The sequence below is a fragment of the Pygocentrus nattereri genome, chromosome 14 (genome assembly GCF_015220715.1).
Source record: "Pygocentrus nattereri isolate fPygNat1 chromosome 14, fPygNat1.pri, whole genome shotgun sequence".
NCBI lineage: Eukaryota > Metazoa > Chordata > Actinopteri > Characiformes > Serrasalmidae > Pygocentrus > Pygocentrus nattereri.
In genome coordinates, this window is record NC_051224.1 from 18714686 (window position 1) to 18732500 (window position 17815).

At 39.8% G+C, this 17815-nt stretch overlaps 1 protein-coding gene across 2 annotated transcripts in view; it reads left to right on the forward strand.

Annotated features, from left to right (window-relative positions):
- LOC108427405 (C1q-related factor) overlaps nt 1-17815 on the forward strand; it is a 58712-nt gene that overhangs the window by 14149 nt on the left and 26748 nt on the right. Inside the window, exon 2 of one of the 2 annotated variants that reach the window (XM_037544920.1) lies at nt 517-923. The exons of the other annotated variant lie outside the window; for it this stretch is intronic. Within the exon in view, the coding sequence (XP_037400817.1) occupies nt 517-570 (54 nt within the window). The 3' untranslated portion in view covers nt 571-923. Of the gene's footprint in view, nt 1-516; nt 924-17815 lie in introns of those variants that run through there. 2 annotated transcript variants of the gene reach the window in all.

The following is a 17815-nucleotide window of genomic DNA, read 5'->3' on the forward strand; positions in this document are numbered from 1 at the left end:
GTGGCTCTGGAGCCCCATGTTGCCAACCCTGAATTAGATGGATCATTACCAGTTGTCAGGCTGTATTTAAACACGGCTAGTGAAGTTGAGATATCACTGGTGAGGAAGATTTTATGGAAAAGTCACTCAAAAACAGCCCCAAATTTGTCTCGCATACTTTAAAATGATCTTTATTTTGCCCCAGTGCACTGGCCATATTCCATTTAGACAGGCTTGTTTGTGAGGATGTTACTTTGTTAACATTTGGCTACTTTTTCTCCACTCTCTCTCACTCATTCTCTTAACCGGTCTCTCTCACTCACACACAGTCTCACGTACAAACACACACACTCTGGCAGCAGTGCTATTCATCCTTTTTCTATCCACTTCATCCTCTTTCTGAGCTCACTGCCTTCACCCCTCCATATGTTTCTTCTCAAACAGTTTTCTTTCCATGCCAAAGACTTTTCAAAAAGCCCCCTGCTCTTCCTCTCTTCCCGGCTCGACCTGTCAGCTGTCTTCCTTTCTCCCCACCAGGATTTCTGCCGTGCAGCCCAGGCAACAGCAATCAAACCCCGAACCCGCTTCTGAGCTGATGAAGAGGAAAGAGAGGGAGTGAGAGATAGAGAGAGGAAAAGACAAAGGTGTGAGCAAAGATGCTCATAGTGTGCCAGGAATTCTATTTAATTGTAATTAAAAACCTTGAACGTGGTCCAGGCTGCGCTGGCAACCGGCCCTCCGCTCCTTCTGTTAATATTGCCATTAATCCACCCAAACTGCTTCGGACTGTATTTGTACTGAAAGCATCTAGTCTCAGACTCAGGAGACACCTCTTACAGGCTCATCAGCTGCATTCACTACATGGCTTATTGCTGGAGGTATAAAAATAGATCGATCTGAAGGTGGTGATTCAACCGCACTGATATAAGCAGCATTCAATAAAGCTCAGTTTTGGGCTACAATAAAATAGACAGGCTATATTGAAATGGAAAATGCCAATAAAAAAGCTTACTGTGTTGTTCATACTATCTATGTTTCACAACTGTGTAAAGGCCTTCTCCAGTCACATTTGTCTATTCTGCAACTTTGGCCTCCGGAGCTGCATCTGGCTCTTTTAACACTCTGTTGTGGCTCCACAGCAGAATTAGATTTGTAGGTGAAAAGAAAATTATCCTTCTTTACAGTAAAATAAAGCTCTGCTGATCATTTAACAGTTTAACAATAAATGGTGTTAAACACCGAAGTTAATGTAGAACAGCTAATTCACCCGATAACCCTGAAGATTGGTGCACAGACTTCAGTCATCAAACTGAAGTCAGTTTCTCATTTGGCCGCTTCTTGTTCGAATTATTCTGTTCCACCTTCAATGGTGCAGCAGTTGCATTCTGGCTTCTCAGACACCTTTGAAGGTGGACCAGAGAAATTCAAACGCAAAGCTGGTAAATAAGAAGACTTAAGCCTCATAAAGACTTGAATGTTGAGAGACTTTTTACAGTAAACTGATGGGAAAGTTTCCTGCCAGAGATGAGAGAAAAGTGGACATAGCTGAGCTAAAGCTTAAAGCAGAGCAAAATAAATCTGCATTTTCGTTTATATTTTTTTGCCAGTACTCGCACATCAAGACATATTCAGACATATTGGCAGCCAAGATAGTAAAATGGACACAAAATTTTGTGGCTCCCAAGGTGGTTTGATTATTATTGAAAGGGCAAAATGGCTCTTGTTTTTGTTGTTTTTGTAACTGTGAAAAAACTTAGTAGTTCTTTTGCACATGTGTGACTGTGATGAGTTCACATCTGGGCCTTTTTATACGGTCACATGAACACACTTCTTGTATTCAAATATTTTTTATCCAAAGTATTTAAGTAGATACAACCAAGTGTCCTCTCCCATTGGCTAGGACTTGAGCTGGACAGAAGGTCTTATACTTTGGATTAGCCATAAACATAATTAGAAACTGACAAGTATATTTTGATTTATAGTAGATCCAATCCATTGCAAAAATTGGAGAAGTGTGTCAGCTGTACAGCAGGACTCTTGTGAAACTACTGCATATATGATAAAAGCATCAAATAAACCATACGGAATGTCTTTTACAAGTTCCAAATGTCCATGCTTCATCTAGAATGGTCAAAAAAGGTGTAATGTGCACCTCTGTTAGCTTATCACAAACATACTAACATAAAACCCATATGGCTGCTATCAAAAATTAGCATTATCACAGAGGTGGGTTTTTCTTTCTTGCCTTTTTTTTGCCTGAGTTCCGATGTTTATGGCCCAAACTGAAGGCTCAGCTCTAATGGTCATTGTTTGCCACTGCAGCTGTGTCACGTTAAGGTGTCTTCATGCCATTTCTGAGGCTCTCAGAGGACACAGGGTACTCCTGAGGTGTTGAGGTGGACCAGAGCGACAGAGTGTCTCTCTCTCTCTCTCTCCTGGATGAGGGCTTGAAGACTTTAAACAAGGATAAGGATGACATTGAACACGGATGGCTGCTGGTTTTTCTCCCCAGGGAACAGTTCACTGTTCCAGAACAACACAGCCCCCTCCCCTCCACTCACCCTTCAACCCCCCTCCCCTCTGTCCCATCTCTGTCACTCTCTTAAACTACTGTTAGGCATCTGCGTGGTTTTTGATTGACATTGTAAAGCATTAGAGAATTAGAGTGATGGAGTGATGTCAGAGAATTAGTGCCTGCAGACTCAGGGGTACTGTGTGTGTGTGTGTGTGTGTGTGTGTGTGTGTGTGTGTGTGTGTGTGTGTGTGTGAGTGTGTGTGTGTGTGTGTGTGTGTGTGTGTAATGTAAAATGTATATATATTTATATATAGTAGCACCTGTCTGGGGAAGCACTGATGACTGGGAAACTCGGCGAGAGCACAGCCTGCTTTATTTACACATTGAAGGCAAAATAAACCAACTCAATCTGAGACCTGTCGCAATGTTACTCAACAGTCCCTTTTAGAGTGTTTTGTGCTCTTTAATTCTCTGCATGTGGCCAGGAGACCCACATCCTTCCCTCTCTCTCACACACCAGGGAGAGAGTCGAACTATATGCTGCTGATGCTCCCCAAATGAGCCGCAGCTGTCTATGATGCAGAGAGAAGCAGGTAGGAAAGGTGGCTAATCCTCCTCTCCTCTGCCTCAGTACATACACACACACACACACACACACACACACACACACACACACACACATATATGTCGCTAAACCTTTTGTTTTAGACATAATTCGAAAATGCCTGTTGTCTATTACATTGTGTGTAAATTTCATGAAGAATGGACCCAAAGATATCTGGAAAAAATTACATTGAAAGTAATATAGGTAAAGTTTTTTTTGGACATTTCTAAGCCACTTATACTTCTGGGTCATGGGGGGAGCTTAGGCCTATCCCAGAGGTCATTATGCAAAAGGCAGGAAAATGTAATCAGCTTCTGTTGCTGAACCTTTGAAGGTGTGAAAAAACATCCCTGCATATTTTTTGGAGAATCTGAAAGTGAGACTCCTGAAAAGAGCAGAAGCAGTAATAAAGCTAAAGAGTGGAGTAAATTCTTAAAAATCTGATATTACTTTTAGTTTTTGTGTAGTTTTCTGATAATTGATTGTCAAATGAAATAAATATAAGGTAGTCTGACTTAAGGTTCAACACATATAACACATCATTATTACTTATAAATATATAATGCATTTGGGACGTTACATACATTATGTCACTAGTTGCTATCACACATTTCCATAAATACACCAGAAAGAATATTCCCTTCATATAAATGTGTGGATGCACGAATGATGCTATATGATCACTGTCCTCCAGGGTGGTGTGTTCCCTCCTGACACACCGCAAGTGTTCTGAATGTGTCAGCAATTTATACACACCAAACAAAACACACCAAGCCATCTGGAGGAGAAGGAGCTCGTGTTCAGGAGCCGTGTTTTAATTAAGCAGCACCGTGTTCAGGTATTAAAGTCACACCAGTAACTCATGTAGAAACCTACAGTCTAAACAACTGCAGTGCCTCCAGCAGGGCTTTAGGTGAAGCCTCATCCAGCAAAGAGACGCTTACAATCAGACTGAGGACTGAATGACGCGCCTGCAGGTGAAGGGTTAATAACAGCGTTGAGGTTTTAATAGAACTGCTGTTTAATTAAGTGATCAGTGACGGATAAACCATAACTACCTGACAGAGACTTGTTCTGAAATGCCTCTCATCACTCTGTCATTTACTTCTGCTTCTTTTCTGTCTGTTTCTCTCTCTCTCTCTCTTTTTTTCTTTATTTCTTTTTCTTTTCCCCTTTTATGTTTACTTTCCCTTCCATTTCTTTCTCTTTCTCTTTTTCTTTCCTCTTTCTCTCTCACGCTCACTATCTCTATTGTTCTTTTTTCTTTCTGCCTTTCATCTTCCCTCTTTTTTCTTCCTCCTTTCTTTCTCCCTCCTTTCTTCCTTTCTTTTTCTTTCTTTTTCACCCCTTTTTATTGTTCACTATCCCTTCCTTCTATCTTTCTTTTTCTTTCCTTTCTCTCTCTCGCTGTCTCTCGTTCTTTTTTCTCTTTCTGCCTTTCACCCTCATCCTCATTCTCTTTTTCTCTTTCTCTCTCCTTCCTTCATTTCTTTTTCTTTCTTTCTTTCTTTCTTTCTTTCTTTCTTTTTTCTCGGTTTTTGGTTTGTTTTTCCCTCCTTTTTGGTTTCACTCACTTTCTTTTTCTTTTCTGTGTCTCATTTCTTTCTTTCTTTCTTTCTTTCTTTCTTTCTTTCTTTCTTTCTTTCATAATGTTTACTTTCCCTTCCATTTCTTCTCTCTCTCCTTCATTCTTCCATTTTTTCTCTCTCTCCCTCATTCTCCTCTCCCCTCAGCTTGTTGAGTCAAGCAGGGGGCGCAGCCTTTGCCTCTGATCTGTGGTATAATTGGTTGTTGTGTTTGTCAGTCAGCAGAGTGGAGTGTTCTAATTGGGCGTGTGGTGAGTTCTTAGCGGCGGTCCCTTCGTTCTCAGGCTGCAAGGAAATGACAGAAATGTGTCAGAGCAAAACACACACACACACACACACACGTACAGGCACAGGCACACAGTGAGGGCCCAGAAACCCATCAGTTATTTATGAGAGAGGGTCCCATACTTCTGAAGACAGAGCTCCCCCTTACCTCAGCCTCTTCACTCACACACACACACACATCAGTCACAAAGCTGCAGGCAGAGTTACGCTGATAACTGTGCGCTGTGTGCGCGTAGACACATTGTTAATGCAGGTTTGTTTTTAGCGCTTTATGAGGACCAAGTGTCATCCTGATGGAGGGAAAACATTATGAGAGTGAGCACATTTCACTGATCCTCACAGGAACACATGCTGGTTTCAGCACAGATTTTACTGTCTCAGATGTCTTCAGAGTGGTGGTAATAGGAACCAGGGGTCACAATGTCTACAACACAAAATATAGCCATTTTATGTACTATCCAAAAGGTCTTTTGAAAAGGTGCTATTTTGACTTGCATCACCCTACATGTACCTCTCTGCTATGAACATATTAATGTTAAACAGTTAAACAGGAAGCTGTAACATCTTCATTGTAAACTGATTGGGCTATTCTTAGGTTATAGAAGCGTGTAATAAAACTTTGGGCCCACCTGTGGACCCTGGCCATTTAAGGGGTTACTTATGCAAAAAGTTTGAAAAATCAGTGGAATTCCCCTTTAATGTCAGGTGTACGTTTAGGTGTAGGTCCTCATAAATACAGTAACACCGACATATGTGTAAGTGAGTGTAGTTGTAGTGCACACACAGCATATGCACTAAAATAGGCTGTTCTGCTTGACTGAATCAGTGCTGGCTGGCACACACTGACTCATGAAGCGTCTCTCTGTATAATGAGCACAACTAAACACACACACACACACACACACACACACACACTCAAAATATTGTTTCTGTGAATTGTTGGGTGATTATATAGACTTCCTTTTATTTCCTGGCGACTTACCCAAGCTTTAACCAGACCTCCTACTTACCTAACCCTAACCTGACTCTCACATTAAAATTTAATTATTTACTTTGTGGGGACCACAAAGATAAAAGGTCCCCACATCATGGGTCTATTAACAGGTCTTGGTCCACACATGATAGCTTAATCCTGGTACATGCACACACACACAATCTTGATTCAGTGAATTGTTGAGCCATTATATAGACATTCTTTTATTTCCTGGAGACTTAACCAAAGCTTAACCAGAACTGCCACTCGCCTAACCCTATCCTTAATCTTAACCTTACACTCACCTTAAAATTTAATCATTTACATTGCGGGGACCAAAAGGAAAAAACATCCCCACAATGTAAGTGTATTAAAAAGTTTTGGTCCCCACCATGTGGCATAAACCTGGTCTAACACACACACACTTTTCATGGACTCACACTAGAGATTGAAATATTTAGCCAACCCTGATGAAACCCAGCTGCTCAAGTCAGGTTCGGTCAGTTTTTGACTGTAAGTTCTCATTAAAGTGTCCTTCTCATGACGAAATTTCATGTCTTAACCACTTTTAACAGATTTGACTTGCATTTCATCCTTTTTTTGTTTTAAACCTCACTGTCTTATTACACTTTTACCTAAATCCCAGAGAACTTGTAAAGAGGAGTAACAACTCTGTAATGTCTTACAGTTTCTCAAATGCTAGAGGGCACTCCCGAGTGAGTCCAAAATGAATGGGTTAAGATGGAATATTTGAGAAAAAAAACATAGTTTATAAATGCTTAAACATTTTAATGTAAAATAATACATTAAATATATTAACAATGAATAGCATAAAACATTTTAACACTGCTGTTATATTTATTAATGAATAAATTCGTTAAACCAGAACTGAAACTTAATTTCAGACAGCTGAATATTTTATTATATCAGATTCTTTTATATTGTTTTATCTTTTATTTATCTGTACTCTAATGAAAGCTGTAATTGTGTTTTGGTGATGGGTGGGCCTGTTCCGCACAGTTTTGGTCAGAAGCATTTTATTCTCGGGGCAGTTTTCAGACATACATAAAAATGTAATGATGTGGTTCTGGTCAGGCTGTGTTTAGGCAGAGTTTTGTCAGCCTTTGAGTTTGGGCTCAAAACATGATGCTGTATGTTGGGTCGGGTAGGACCTGGACAGAAAATTCTGCACCATGTAAGGCAGAATGGAAAATTTGAATAAGAATAGGAATAGGTGAGTAGCAAGCTGACGTCATGTAAAATAACAAGAAGCTTCATCAGTTTATTCATAAACATAAACTCTCAGCACAAGTCATCTTAATATTGGTATCGTTCTATGAAGTGAACCTTTAGTTATGACAAATTTTCTGCCAAATAGAAATGAAGTTCCTCACAGTCTCGTGTGCAATAAAATTTAAGCTACCATTATAATGTTGAAGTCAATGCTGACACTGCTGTATGACGTATTCTGAAAGCAGGAGTCATAAGAAAGTCATAAGCAACAGTCCAACTGCTGTTTTAAACAATTTTTGGATATAATCAAACTGTGTCTGCCCTTCAGTGACAGTTTTAAATTGATCAGGTTTTGTATAGGGGCTGTGTGTTACAGTGATTTCTTCACAGGTAAGGATGTTGTTAGGCACGGTGTGATGAGGAATGCCTAAAGCCATGCACCCATAAGAAAATATCCATTTTTATATTACATGATTGTACATTGTTACAGCTGCAATCAAGTGGCTGTTTTTAACAATTTTTGGATGTACTCAAACTGTGCCTGCCCTTTACGGACAGTTTATAGCTTAAAACGTTTTTGCAAACAGGCTGTGCAATGCAGTCATTTTATGACAGGTAAGGGTGTTGTTAGGCACGGCGCAGAGCAAGGGACCTAAAACCACTTTGCCCTTGATAAAATACACAATTTTTCAGTAAACAATTATTCTGCCATGAAAAGTAGTTCCTTTAGAGCAACGTTCATTCACCCATCATTGACTTGTTTCACCTCTCACACTAGAGATCATCTGTCACTTTCAATCAAACTTCCGATCAAGAAAACTGCTTCAGATTATTACAATTTGTTGGTGTAGGGTAGGTTTAGCTTTCCTGTCCAGATAAACAAGTTTTTTAAACAGAATATTTTGGGGTGCCAAAACTTTTGCACACTACTCTATGCTGCCCTCACACCCACTTTCACATTTATATACACACACACACACACAGACATACAGGGATATATTGATGAGAGCTCCTCTCTGAAACACATCCGCTCGTCGGACTGAATCTCTCAGCTGAGCTCAGTGAAGTTCTTGATGCTTCAATGATGCTTCACAGCCATGCTCATCAGCTCCAATGCTTCACACACAAATTCACAATCACACACATGCACAAGTGTGTGTGTGTGTGGGTGTGTGTTTAACACCTCATTCACCTCTGGAAATAAACAAGAGCCACTCCACGGTAACAGCTCCTCCGCCCAGCGATACATGATGAATAGGGCAATTCATGAAAAATGTATGCTGCAGCAAAATCCTCCTCTTTCTCTCTCCCTGCCCCATCCCTTGCTCCCTCTCCTCATCTTTCTCCCTCTCTCCCTCCATCCCCCCAAAGACTAGAATTACTGCAGCTCCTCTCATTAAGGAGTGAAGACCACTCCATCAATCCGAGACCGCTTTAAAGGAATACTCTAACGTTCTACAGCCTAATCTCTAACTGCGCACATCTGTAGCGTATGCTCGATTACAATAGACCATTTTAAGTACATTTTCCTGTGCTTAGAAGCACTGTGACACAGTGAGCAGTTACTGCAGCAGTGTTTCAGTGCCTGCCCATTGGCATATGCTATAGGCAGTATTGGCATTAACATGGTACAAAGTAATTTCTTACAGTAATGCAAACTTTTTCCTGTAAGAAAACAGAATTTCTGCAATTTCTATAACTGTACTGTAATTGCACTGCAAGAAAATGTACAGGGTGTTGAGCTTTATTGTAAGGCACCACAGCAGCAGGATCACCATCTTTATGTCTTTACTATATACATATATATATATGTGTATATATATATATATATATATATATATATATATATATATATATATATATATATATATATATATATGTTGTCTGAATAATCAATATGGTATCTCCACAATCGTAACTTTACAGGAGAAGGAAAAAACATACTCTACTTTTATTGGAAGTCAATGGAAACAGACTTTTTTCCAAGTAGTTTTGGACCATTTCTTTTAGTCTGTTCAACATGAAATTTACACATGATTTGAAGTGCTATGGATATATTCAAATTATGTCAAAAACTGAAAAATGAGAAAAACACAAATGTATTTCTTAACATACTGAAGCATATTTTAATTGCCATTAACTTAAGTGTATTATTAGTTATGCATATTTTAAACCAATGATGTTAATATAAATGTAAATATAACTCAAACTAACCAATAATCAAACATGGGCTTACATTTTAAATTTGTTCATTTCTTGCCTAAGTAACTTCATTGCAACTTAAGTTGTTATGATTTAGAACAGCAAGCACTAGCAGGCACAGATGATGTTTCTCAACATTACTTAAATATAATTTAAGTATATACAAGCAGTGTTGTGCACAATCAATATGCAACTATCTTTTATAAAAGTGCACTTAAGTATATTATGTTTGTTGAAGGTATTTAAAAGTATTTACTGATGCTGCAATATGATATAAAATGCATATAATTTAAAGTGCATCAGCACTGAAGTAGTATTTTAAGATATATACCTAGTGTAATGAGAGTTCTGTCTACAAATTAAATACTTAAAACTACAACAGCTTAAGTTGTTTAAAAAACACTCAGAAACATTTAAGAAATATAGTGAACCACAGCTTAATTGCAATTTAAAGTATTTAAAGTACTTGGTATACTTTTCCAAGTATACCAATGACGTACTTAAGTACTTTCAATTGTAATTAAGTGCTTTATATGCATTTTGTTATGTTGCTCCAAAATAATAAATGAAATATGTGTTAAAGTATGTTAAGAGTGTAAAAAAAACACTTTTGAAAAGTACACTTAAATGCATTTGTCTTTCACAAGGCCAGGTTCAGGGTAATTGACTGCATGCTCACAGTCGCAGGCTGAAAAATACTGGAGTGTTCCTTTAAGAGAGAGTAGCGCATCATTATACACACACAGCTCTAATGCTATTCTCTTAAGGCCCCCACGCTGTTCTACACACTTAGACTTGATGAAGATTCATAAGCACTGAGACTGTACACACTATGGCGAAGAGCAGAACTGTTCAGCAAAAGAGTTTATGAGAATTTATGGGGTGGGCAGTGTTCTCATTAGGGCTGCGTTTGTACAGCACAGTGCATGTTCATCTACTGCGCCTACTTGTTGGATCTCCAGTAGTTAAAATCCATTGAAGTGGCTTTTAAAGATTGAAAACACACCTTCTTTTAAAGGGCTTTCTTTTTTTTCCCTTGAAACCCACTTCTAACATTTGGATGGATTTATGTAGTGGAAGTGGTCATAATTCATTTGTATATGACCATTTGCCAACTTCTCTTTATCCTTTACAATTACAATGGCTGTTGTGTAACTTTGCCTTTAAGGCTGATATATGTATGTATATGTTCTGAAAGGCTGTTCAGTACTATACCTCATTCAAAAAGCAGTTTGAGCTAGCTAACACTCCCTAGAGCTTAAGTGTGAGTGGGCGGAGCTAAACTGCTGCAGACTGAATAGGTGGATATACACCGATCAATCATAACATTATGAGCACCTCCTTGTTTCTGTGCTCATTGTACATTTTATCAGCTCCACTTACTGTATAGGTTCACTTTGTAGTTCTACAGTTACAGACTGTAGTTCATCTGTTTCTCTGCATACTTTGTTAGCCCCCTTTTACCCTGTTCTTCAGTGGTCAGGACCCCCATGGGGAGCAAGTCTTATTTTTTGGATCATTCTCAGCACTGCAGTAACACTGATGTGTCAAACACCTCAGTGTCACTGCTGGACTGAGAATAGTCCACCAACCAACAATATCCAGCATCCAGTGGGTAGCATCCTGTGACCACTGATGAAGAACTAGAGGATTAACCTATTTATTAAACATTAAACTAAGATAATGTGATGGTTATTCGTTTTGAATGTGTCTCTGAAAAACCTTAGTTTAGAGGGCCATCTCAACAAAAATCAGGACACCTGACCCCCAAGACATGAATGCACAAAATGGAGAGGTAAGGGCTAGGTGGTAGGGCCAAGAGTGGAAAGGGACTGGGCCTCACTTTCAGATTTTCAAAGAAATTTGCTGGGATATTTTTCCACACCTCCAAAGTTCAGTCTTAGAGGTTGGTTGCATTTTCTGCGTCTTAGGATCCAAATAATCCCCAACACATTCAGTGATGTTGAGGTGTGGACTCTTCTTGCCAGCTACACATCCTTTCAGACCCATGGTGCTGAGTCGTCTTCTCACAGTGGACAGAAACACCTGTGGATGTTTTCAGATCTGAAGCAGCCTGAATTTCTCCTCTCTCTCAGAGATGAAAACATTAACTGTTTATCTGATGGGGACAGTTTTGGTGGGAACTGCAGAAACTCTGGCTTGTTTGCATTTGTGGAGCACCTCACCTTGATCAGTTGTTGCTGATCACAGGAAACATTAAGCACGTTCAAGCACTTGAAAGCAGACAGCTCTAACAGGACAGCTTCCCACGGAGTGGTCTTTTCAAACGCTCTCTGATCCAAACCTCCTCCACTCCTAATCCCAAAGCTTCCGCTCCTTCTCGCCAAGCACATCTAATCATTGTTCAAACATTACATCTGCGTTATCTGAGTGCTTCTGAGCAGCTGGTGAGATTAATTCCTCCTGCTTTACTTCACGAGGAAGCGGCAGATGGTGGAGAGACTGCGGCACCTCCGCTCTTGTTCTCCGGAACCTATCAGGGTCTCAATCAGGCCTGATTTTGGCAGTCTGAGGAAGAGAGGAGGAGGTCTCAGTCGTCCACCGCAGGGGAAAATCCCTCTGGCCACAAAATCCCTTGTTTTCTTGTGTGCTATGTGTTCTTTGTTGTGGGATGTTGTGGGATTTCTTCTCTCTCTCTCTCTCTCTCGCTCTCTCACACACACGCACACACACACACACACACTCTCTCTCTCTCTCTCTCTCTCTCTCTCTCTCTCTCTCTCCATGATGGTTGAAGGCTTCCTCTAAATATCGTATGGCTGTGCGAGTCACGGTTTACCGTTTAGAAGTAATTAGGGTGAGCAGACACTTCAGTTTAAACCGCTGAGCTCCACAAACAGAAAGAAACTCTCTGAGGAGGTAACAAGTATCTATCACCTAATAAAGAGAGAGAAACTGAGAGGGAGGAGTGAAAGAGGGAGAGAGAGAGAGAGAGAGAGAGAGAGAGAGAGAGAGAGAGAGAGAGAGAGAGAGAGAGAACAGAAAGAGCAGAGAGAAAGAGCAATAGAGAGAACACAGAAGAATGGGGCAAAGAGAGAGACAGAGAAAGCAAGAGGAAGAGAACGTAGAAGAGAGAAAGAGAGAGAGAGAGAGAAAGATGAAGAGAGATAGGAAGAAAAGAGAGTGTTGTGTCCATCAGGATTGGTCTTCTTTTGGAGTTACTGTGCCATTAACAGCTACTGACACTCTGAGACTCATCTCAGCACACATGATTATGGCCTATACCCCCATGGCTGCTTTTTGGAAACACCTTCTGTACAGGTAAGAGACTGCAGCCCACCTGTGAATGCAGTTTTTATTAACCATCTTGTTTCTCTTCATCACTGAGCCACTCCTGTCTGGGGTATTTTTTACTCTCAACCTGGCAGTGATACTGACGTGTAAAAAACTCCAGCTGACAAATTGTGCAGCAACAGATGTTTCTAATAAAGTGGCCAGTGAGTGGAAGTACAAAGTAGGTGTTTCTAATAAAGCGGCCAGTTTGTGGAAACACATAGTAGGTGTTTCCAATAAAGTGGCCAGTGAGTGGAAATACAAGGCATGTGTTTCCAATAAAGTGGCCAATTAGTGAAGGTGGTAGGTGTTTCTAATAAAGTGGGTAGTAAATGTATAAGGCATTAAAGCCAGAGTATAGAGTCATAGTGCCTGTAGTCAAGAGTTCATTTCAGCCTCTGTTGTGTTTAAATATATTATTATGTTGCTATGGAGAATTGCTCTTGTTGATTTATGATGTTTACGTTACAACAATGCTAATGCAACTCTGCATTTCAGGAATTCTGGTGGAAATTTAAAAGCCACTTTCTTATGAACATGTATGATATAAATGAACCCATGCTGAGAGTTGATGTGTCACACACAGACATAGAATCTGAAAATCCTTCTAGCAGTTTGTAAAAAGGACAGAGCATCTGCCATCTCTCTCTCTCTCTCTCTCTCTCTCTCTCTCTCTCTCTCTATCTCTCTCTCTTTTTACTCTTTGACTTTGTGTCTAATTTCACATGCATGCTGCTGGGGCATGCACATGCCCCCTCTCTCTTTCTCTTTCTCCCTCTCTCTTTCTTCTAGTCACAGAAAGTTCACATTTCTCTCTGACTGGCTCACATGGTGTTTGTTGTGCATTTGATCCTGTGGCTTCATCTTGCTGCCTCTCCTCAATATGTACTCACTATATGTTCACTCAGAAGCTTCAAAGCTTACATTCACATTCACTGACTTATTTGGTTTATTGGCGTTTTTTTTAAACACTGACCCACCGACGTTCTGTCATGTTTGTTGGCTTCATGCTGTTCTAGAGTAAGAACTGACAGACCAAATGAAAAGAGTGAATGATGGAGAACATTCTATATGGGGGCGTTTGGGGAGAACCTTCTAGAGCAGTGTGAAATGAGGAAATGTCCTAGAACAATGAATGATGGAGAACGTGCTCAGTTTGAACAGTTTGAATTGTAGAAAATATTCTAGAAACGTTCAACATTCTTGAACGGTGTGGGTCAACTGAACACTACAAGTGAGTGAATGAGGAGGACATTCTAGAACAGAGTTAATGATGAAGAACATTCTAGAACAGTGTGAAATGATGATCGTTCTAGAATTACATGAAACAGGAAGCATTCCAGAACAGTGGATGATGAAAATTCCCAGTTTGAACAGTTCTAGAACTGTACAAATAGGGTGGAATAATCTAGAATATTGTGACTGGCGAACATTCCTGATCTGGTGCACATTAAAGAGAACATTCTAAAAAAAAAAGGCTAAATGAGGATGACATTCTAGATTAAAATGAATGATGAAGAATATTCTATAAGGGTGCTGGGAGAAGACTCTATAAAGCTGCTAATCGGGAGTGCATTCTAGAACCGTGTGGAAACAGGGAGCATTCTAGAAAAGTGGGTGATGTATAATATAGAACGGTGTGAAGGATTAAGAACATTCTCAGTTTGAACAGGGTGAATGGGAGAGAACATTCTAGAACTATATAAATAGGTGGGAACAATCTAGAATGTCATGACTGCCAAAAATTCTTGGTGTAGATCAAAGAGAACATTCTACAAAAGTGTGAATAAAGAGGACATTCTAAAATACAGTGAATGATGAACATTCTATAAGGGTGCTAATGGGAAGAACATTCTAGAACCATGTGAATGGAATAGTGTGAAACAGGGAGCATTCTAGAACATGGGTGAGAAAAACATCCCAGAACTGTGAATGGCAGAATAGCAATAATACAGTATAGGGTGGGATATTCTAGAGGAAAATTAAGGGAGAAGATCATTCCTACAACCCCAATTCCAATGAAGTTGGGATGTTGTGTAAAACATAAATAAAAACAGAATACGATGATTTGCAAATCCTTTTCAACCTGTATTCAATTGAATACACTACAAAGACAAGATATTTAATGTTCAAACGGATAAACTTTATTGTTTTTTGCAAATATTCACTAATTTTGAATTTGATGCCTGCAACATGTTCCAAAGAAGTTGGGACAGGGGCAACAAAAGACTGGGAAAGTTGAGGAATGCTCAAAAAACACCTGTTTGGAACATTCCACAGGTGAACAGATTAACTGGAAACAGGTGAGTGTCATGATTGAGTATAAACGGAGCGTCCCTGAAAGGCTCAGTTGTTGACAAGCAAGGATGAGGTTCACCACTTTGTGAACGACTGCGTGAGCAAATAGTCCAACAGTTTAAGAAGAACGTTTCCCAACATGCAATTGCAAGGAATTTAGGGATTTCATCATCTACATCGTCCATAATATCATCAAAAGATTCCGAGAATCTGGAGAAATCTCTGTAAGTAAGCGGCAAGGCAGAAAACCAACACTGAATGCATTAAAAACCAACATCATTCTGTAATGGATATTACCACATGGGCTCAGGAACACTTCAGAAAACCATTGTCAGTGAACACAGTTCGTCGCTCCATCTACAAGTGCAAGTTAAAACTCTGCCATGCAAAGCGAAAGCCATATATCAACAACACCCAGAAACACTGCCAGCTTCTCTGGGCCCGAGCTCATCTGAGATGGACTGACGCAAAGTAGAAAAGTGTCCTGTGGTCTGACGAGTCCACATTTCAAATTGTTTTTGGAAATCATGGACGTTGCGTCCTCCGGGCCAAAGAGGAAAAGGACTGTCTGGATTGTTATCAGCGCAAAGTTCAAAAGCCAGCATCTCTGATGGTCTGGGGGTGTGTTAGTGCCCATGGCATGGGTAACTTGCACATCTGTGGCACCATTAATGCTGAAAGGTACATACAGGTTTTGGAGCAACATATGCTGCCATACAAGTAACGTCTTTTTCAGGGACGTCCTGATTATTTCAGCAAGACAATGCCAAGCCACATTCTGCACGTGTTACAACAGCGTGGCTTCATAGTAAAAGAGTGCGGGTACTAGACTGGCCTGCCTGCAGTCCAGACCTGTCTCCCATTGAAAATTTGTGGCACATCATGAAGCGCAAAATACGACAATGGAGACCCCGGACTGTTGAGCAACTGAAGTTGTACATCAAGCAAGAATGGGAAAGAATTCCACCTACAAAGCTTCAACAATTAGTGTCCTCAGTTCCCAAGCGCTTATTGAGTGTTGTTAAAAAGAAAGATGATGTAACACAGTGGTAAACATGCCCCTGTCCCAACTTCTTTGGAACGTGTTGCAGGCATCAAATTCAAAATGAGTGAATATTTGCAAAAAACAATAAAGTTTATCTGTTTGGACATTAAATATCTTGTCTTTGTAGTGTATTCAATTGAATATAGGTTGAAAAGGATTTGCAAATCATCGTATTCTGTTTTTACTTATGTTTTACACAACGTCCCAACTTCATTGGAATTGGGGCTGTAGAACAGTGTGAATGAGGGAACACTTCAGAATAGTGGAAATACATAGAATATTCAAAAAAGGAGTGTGAATGGAGAAGAACTTTCTGGAACAGGTATGAAAGATGGAGAACATTCTAGAGCTGCATGATTGGGGAGAACTTGCTAGAACAATATGAATGTAAGCGTATTGTAGCACATTTTGGTTGGGGAGAACATTAGAGAAGAGTGTGAATGGAGGAGGAAGTTGTAAACCCAAGGAAATGAGGGAGAGCATTCTAGAACAGTGAGAAAGGGCAGAATGTTATGCAGGAGAACATTCTTGAACAGTGCTAGTTAGTCTGGGCTGAACACTAGAACAGTGTGAATGAGGGTAGAACATTCAAAAATAGATGATGAAGGACTTCCTCTAGACTTTATCACACCCATGTATAGAACATCAACCAAGTGTTTTTGTTTATTGGTGTTTACTGGAGAACATTTGGGTTTGTGGATGTTTGTTGGAGAACATTTGGGTCTGTGGATGTTTGATAGAGAACACTGGTTAGTGTCCTCTGATCTTAAAGGGCTAAAAATACCAGGATAAAAGAAATGCAAATGTAAAAAAAATAAAAAGATAAGTGACTCCCTTGTGCTCCCACTAAAGTTCTCCCACGATTCGCTCCTAGTAGCCGAGAGGATTTTTCATGGGCGGCCGTAAACGGTGAGGTGGAGGCCCAGTTGCTCGTTACTGAATGATTAGGTGTGTAGCTGGAGCTCAGAGAGCCAAGGACTGCACTGAAGATCATCAGCTGCATCAGAAAGGATCATAAGGCGAGGATAAAAAGCTCAAGGGCAAGCAGGCCATGTTCCACACATAGCCATGACCAGCACCATATGGGAACAGGCACTTAAAAAGTGTAGACCTTTTTAATGAAAGTAAGCGCTTTTCAAAAACAAGCGAAGAAAGCACCACTCAGGTTAGCCATGCTGACCTCAGATAATGGCAGTCTTCTGCTTCACTGAGGAGATTTTACTCTCTTTCTTAGTTTTTGAACTATCACAAAATTCCGACAATCGCCCAAGAAACAAAAGTATGTTGTACATGTATTTGATGTATATGTTTTTTGTTGAAAGTGTAGATTCTAAGAAGAGGAGATATTTTATTATGTTTCAAATTTAGTGAGAAGTTATCCTTGTGTATACGGTCTTGTTTTACAGAAAGAACAAAAACATCTCTCTGGTTAGGCCTTCAGGAGCTGGACTGATGGCTGATATCGGATCAATCATCAAAATAACACTGCTTTCAGAAAAAAAAAACCTCTTCTCGTTTCAATTTTTTAAATATAATTTGAAAACAACAGATGCCCTATATCTTTCATGGTGACTGAACCAATAGAAATCATCTAAAAAGTCTTAGAATACAGTCTTATAACATTAACTTACATTAACAGTTAAGGAAGTTTTTCTTTCTCGTATAAAGTTACTTTTTCGCAGATATGAGGTTTTGTTTTGACGGTGATGATAATTAAGATGTGACAGTGGAATGATGTTTTTGCGACAGGTAGGGCCCATTTCATAAGAAAAACATCCTTCTAGGCTTTCTGGAAGTACTA